At 32.0% G+C, this 5,133-nt stretch overlaps 1 protein-coding gene across 1 annotated transcript; it reads right to left on the reverse strand.

The window, feature by feature from the left end:
• Positions 1–1,388: 1,388 nt before the first annotated feature.
• LOC134653816 (uncharacterized) lies at positions 1,389–3,146 on the reverse strand. Its single transcript, XM_063509180.1, has 5 exons — positions 3,036–3,146; positions 2,693–2,788; positions 2,246–2,323; positions 1,643–1,714; positions 1,389–1,513 (listed from the first exon to the last, which is right to left on the reverse strand). Exons 1-5 carry the CDS (start codon positions 3,127–3,129, stop codon positions 1,428–1,430), a joined length of 426 nt encoding a protein of 141 aa, XP_063365250.1. The 5' UTR covers positions 3,130–3,146; the 3' UTR covers positions 1,389–1,427.
• Positions 3,147–5,133: the final 1,987 nt, after the last annotated feature.

Below are 5,133 nucleotides of genomic sequence, written 5' to 3' on the forward strand. Positions count from 1 at the left end.
TGGAATGTTCAAAGACACCTAAAGATTTTATTTGTCTGAGGCATTGATATAGAATAAAGAACTGGATACCCAATCAGCCGCAAAAAATGGCCCCACAAAAGTAACGTTGAAACAGATCACGCGTTACTTTTTCGTTTAGTCTTGTTTGAAACGCTCAAATGTGAAGTTGTCAACAATTACGAAATGTGCCGTTAAAGTATGTAAAAATAACAATGATAAAACAAGGAAAAAGGATGGAATGTATTTCTTTCGGTTAGTTCTTTGGATAGCATTACATAATTTATGTAATCTGGTGGTAATTTTATGGTTTTGAATAAATTAATTTGTTAGTACCAAAGAAGGGATGTCAAGGAACAAAAATCTAATGAGTCGATGTGAGGTCAATATTTATTTTTATTTTTATATGGAATTCGTAAGGAATAATATTATGTTTAAATTCAAGATTTCCAAGAAAACCTATGCGACGTGCAAAGTGGACTGCTATTTAATTATAGCAAGAGATAGGGGTGATGCAGTTTTAAACAAAGCAAAACGGCACTTGTGTGATCGGCCCATTTCCCTGTTTCCGACAACCAATAAGGGCTTATATCGACTAACTGTAAATGCTAAACCTGTCTGAACACAGTGACAACCACAGGATTTTTTTGGGTTATTTCCACCAACTCGCTTTGGTGGTAACTAGTGGGAATTATTTTTCCCAGTAGTTACTAGTGGTAAAAGGTGGGAAAAAAAATCCTAGTAGTTGCCACTGATATCAACTTGGTGGTAACTAGTGGGAATAACCCGATTTTTTTTATAAAGTATGGACTTTATAAAAAAAATCCAATCAGTACCTAAATGTCCCCGTGCACCCATGCGATGAGTAAATGTAGATCTAAAATACACAGTTATTTTATTTAATAAGTTGAATTTATTTCAAGGAAATTAGTATTTAAAGACGTATACTTATTAAAAATTTAATTTGTTTGAATTTGAACCACGAATTAATTTTATTTGAACTCCCGATTAAATTAAATTTGTTTTATTTATTACTTCAATTGGTTTTTCTGTACATACCTATTAAAGTGTACCTAAGTGACTCCATTCGTTCATTATTCTCGTTTGACGTTGCTTGACGTAAATACGTTATGTTTAGTGCCATCGGACTAAAATTTTTTACAGTGTTGGTACTTATGTATGCAAATTTGACACTTAATGCTTACGACATTAAGCTCTTTTCTGTACGAAACATTTATCTTGACTCAAAATTTACGTAAGCGTTTTTATCATCAATGCAAATGGTGCGAAACGTCATTGGGATCCACATTTGTTGACGTTTTTGTTCTGCTTTGTGTGTCTATTTCTTTTATATTAAGTCAGTGGTCTGAGGTATAAGAAGATGCATCGATTTGCTCGAATTTTATGTTAGTAAATTTCAAGTTTAATTATCATTCCTTAGGTATTTTAATGGGAACCCAATTTAAATCCGAGTCTTCAACGGCTGGTGTTGTTACTTCCAGTTGTACTTTGATGCCTGAAAAAATCCAACTTAGTCAATTTCTATAGTTGGGGCTGAATTTTTACAATAACAAAAAAATAAATTTTTTAGCCAGCCATAAACAATGGAACAAGAGCCTTTGGTATAATAATCAGGTATATTTACCTTTGTTAATTAATTTAATGACGTCATTGAAATCCTTGATTCCTTCATGTGGGCCATGTTTGTCTTTACAATCTGCGGATAAATATTAAGGCCCCAGTACACAATGGGCCATCGCCGGCCACTCCAAGGGACGCATTTATTCGTTAGAGGGAGCAAGTGATATTGCTATCTCATTCTACCGCATGGCTGCGTCCCTTGGAGTGGCCTGCGATGGCCCATTGTGTACTGGGGCCTTTAAGGTTTTGATCATAAACTATCCTGATCGACATTAATATATCGGGTCCGCGCTTAAGAGATAACAGACAGCCAGATAGAGTTATTTTCGCATTTATAATATTAAGTATGGATGAATTAAACAGTTAACACGGCAATATTTAATTGTAATTATGGACAGTTGATTTTTTTTCCATCTCCTCATCACACAACACAAGTAAGTATAATATTCTAGTATCAGTACCTATCTACTATTCTATAGGAATATCTACTTTTTATTTAAAAAATACTTACCTCTGTTAGCTGTAAATAAATGAATAATCATAGATGCACATCAAATGTAACTTAAATCGATTTTTAATCAGTAACATATAAAAACAGAAAACTTACACATAATGTCTTCGAGATCCCATAAATCTTTTTTTACCAGTGGACGATTAGCATCATCATCTTTGGTTGAACCGATTCCTGAGAAAAATTCGCTAAATATAAAAATAGAGTGTCTCAACATGATCATACATATATACATATATAATCATTCCTATATAATCATTCGAAATATAATATATATATTTTTCAGTTTAATTAATTCTCTGCGGTTATTTTATTGTCTTAAAAAAATCAATGAACCGAATAATAATAATCTGTACTAGGTACATACATACAAGCTGATTATTTACATATAAAAAATAAACTGCTCTGGATAAATACTTTTAGTCATTGGCCTATAAACAAGCAGTTCGAAAATTCGTCCGTTAAGTCTCATCCAACCGAGAGTTAGAGTTAAAACTATTGATACCCTTTTGGTGAACAGATACCGGATAATAAAATCCTTACTGTTACTCTCAGCAAAATTATCTTGTTTCGTTTTCTTATCAAAATCTTCTAGAGCTTGTATAAGATCTTCCATGTACAAAGGACGTTTTCGATCATCTATGGAGAAAAAAAAACACCTGTAGAGTAGGATACTTATGGCGTTATTCATAAACGCGTTACTGGCCTGAATTATGAATCGTTTATCTTTATCTTTCATTTTGTATTTGTAAGAAAGGGATAAAACATAATTTAACTAAATCAGGCCCGTTATGTTTTATGATAAGGGGGTTCGTTTTATAGTTTGGAAGATTTTACTTAATATAGGTATATCATGAATTATATAATTTGCAGCAACTAGGTATACCTTTATTCATTGTATTATCCGCTGTTGGTCGAGAAATTAGTAGATCGCTCATGCTGGTAGTAAACATACTCGTCGAGGTTGTTGTATTTCTCATTGTTGTGGAGGTGGGAACTGGTGTTGCGGGCATTACTAAAAAGTAAATATATATATGAACTAGCGACCCGCCCCGGCTTTGCACGGGTTAACAAATTATACATAAACCTTCCTCTTGAACTACTCTATCTATTTAAAAAAACCGCATCACAATCCGTTGCGTAGTTTTAAATATCTAAGCATACATACAGACAAAAACGACTTTGTTTTATACTATGTAGTGATAAATAAATTAAATACTGCTTAGGTACTAATCAGGTAATAAGATTGATTGACATGCTCCATGGAAATTCGTCTTACAATAAAATATATAGATTAAGAGAATTTGCCGTGTTCCTTTCAAGTTAAATATGAAAGTTACGTCAGGGACCGTTGCCGGTAGAACTAAAAATCAAAATATCTCATAGCTTTCATTGAATACCGGTTAATTTGTATGAAAAATATATCGGTATTCGGTCCCTGAGTTACGTATATGCTTACTTACCAAGATTTTCCGCTGAACGTCCTGAAAAAGTAAAATAGTCACTGTAACTAAGGAACTAACTTAGTTATTTACTGGCCTTTTAACAATTATTTTATGTTTCATTATAAAATCTATAGTTCAAATCAACTGGATACATCTTTAATTACGGTTATGTTAGGAAAAAAAATTACGAAGTGTTACGCTTCACTTCAAATAGTATTTATTTACAAAAAATGTTTGTTGAATATTTATAGACATTTCTTAATTTATAAATTAAGTTATTTTTACGCATACCTATTGGACGACGTGCTTTTGTTTGAACGTTAGGGTTCGCTGTAAACCAGTTCATGTACTGATTTGGATTTTGTTGTGGGTCATCTTGCGTTCTCTCATAATGTATTTCAATCGCATGGTTTGGGAAGGCTTCTGAAAAAAATGTGAAGAATTTAATGTAAGAACAGCTTTAATAAGGTGACGAATAAATAATAATTGAAATAGGGTAATGTTTCTAACTGTTTAATGGGCACAGTTGCTAATAACATAGGTAGTAACAGTTATTTGAAGAATACAAATACAGGCTGTGCAACGGCAGATTGAAGTTATTTTTTTAATTCCGTGGTTTATTTTTTTTTAAAGTTTAGTAAAAGATTAAATGTTTTAATTATTTTAAAAGTTTAGGACATTAATTTATTTAGAAATGTAACATTTTAGTAATAAACACATCGTAAAAACATATTTCTTCAATGTACCTACCTATTTTTTATTGAAGCCCAACCAAATGAGACGTGAAGGATCTGCTATAAGGACCAGAGACGAGAGAAATTCGACAGTATTTTAATCACCCAAATTATTACCTATAACTTTTGTTCTTCGATCGTTGGTTGGACTGTATGTGATATTGGCTGGGTCCTCCCTTACCTCTATAAGCGTACCTACACAAAATAAATAAGTAGAAAAAGTTGATCATAAAACATTTCACTTACTTCCTAGGTGCGTTAAAGTCTTCAAATCGACTGTTTCCGAAAATACCTTCCTCAAGATGTTATTTCCTGGTGGAAGGTGCTTAACTGAATTGCAATTATAAAATTACGATGATACAAAACAAACTTAGTAAACAAAAATATCATTGTCTTATTCTTATGTTTAAATTGATTTAACGTCATTTCGTACCTTCGTAATGTTTTGCATTAACAAAAATAGTATGCGATGCAAAAAAGGCTATCAGTATGAACATGTCTAAATCTGGTTTAATTTCATTGTTTTATGCTTCGGCAGCAACTCTAACACAATAATATTTATTGATTCTGAATGCAATAGTAAAACTAGCGTATAGAAAACATTACTAGTTGTGAAATGCTTCCACTTTTACGGTTTTGTCGATTTAAAATAAAGATAAAGTTCAGCAAAAGATTTTCCAACAGAAAGTGTAAAAAGATTTAGACTGGTCACATCATATGAAGGAGCTGAAAACCAAAAATATAAAGGATGATGTACATTTAGTTAATTTTTTTCTTTTGTGAGTATAAAGATGTATTCTTAACT

The sequence above is a fragment of the Cydia amplana genome, chromosome 14, assembly GCF_948474715.1.
Source record: "Cydia amplana chromosome 14, ilCydAmpl1.1, whole genome shotgun sequence".
Classification (NCBI taxonomy): domain Eukaryota; kingdom Metazoa; phylum Arthropoda; class Insecta; order Lepidoptera; family Tortricidae; genus Cydia; species Cydia amplana.

What these genes read in the sequence shown, in the direction of transcription:
- LOC134653816 (XM_063509180.1), bottom strand. Translation starts at nt 3,129, where the DNA reads ATGAGAAATACAACAACCTCGACGAGTATGTTTACTACCAGCATGAGC. An exon ending in GGATAATACAATGAATAAAG is followed by an intron (nt 2,789 to 3,035) that starts GTATACCTAGTT and finishes TTTTCTCCATAG; the next exon opens with ATGATCGAAAACGTCCTTTG. An exon ending in GGATCTCGAAGACATTATGT is followed by an intron (nt 1,715 to 2,245) that starts GTAAGTTTTCTG and finishes ATTTATCCGCAG; the next exon opens with ATTGTAAAGACAAACATGGC.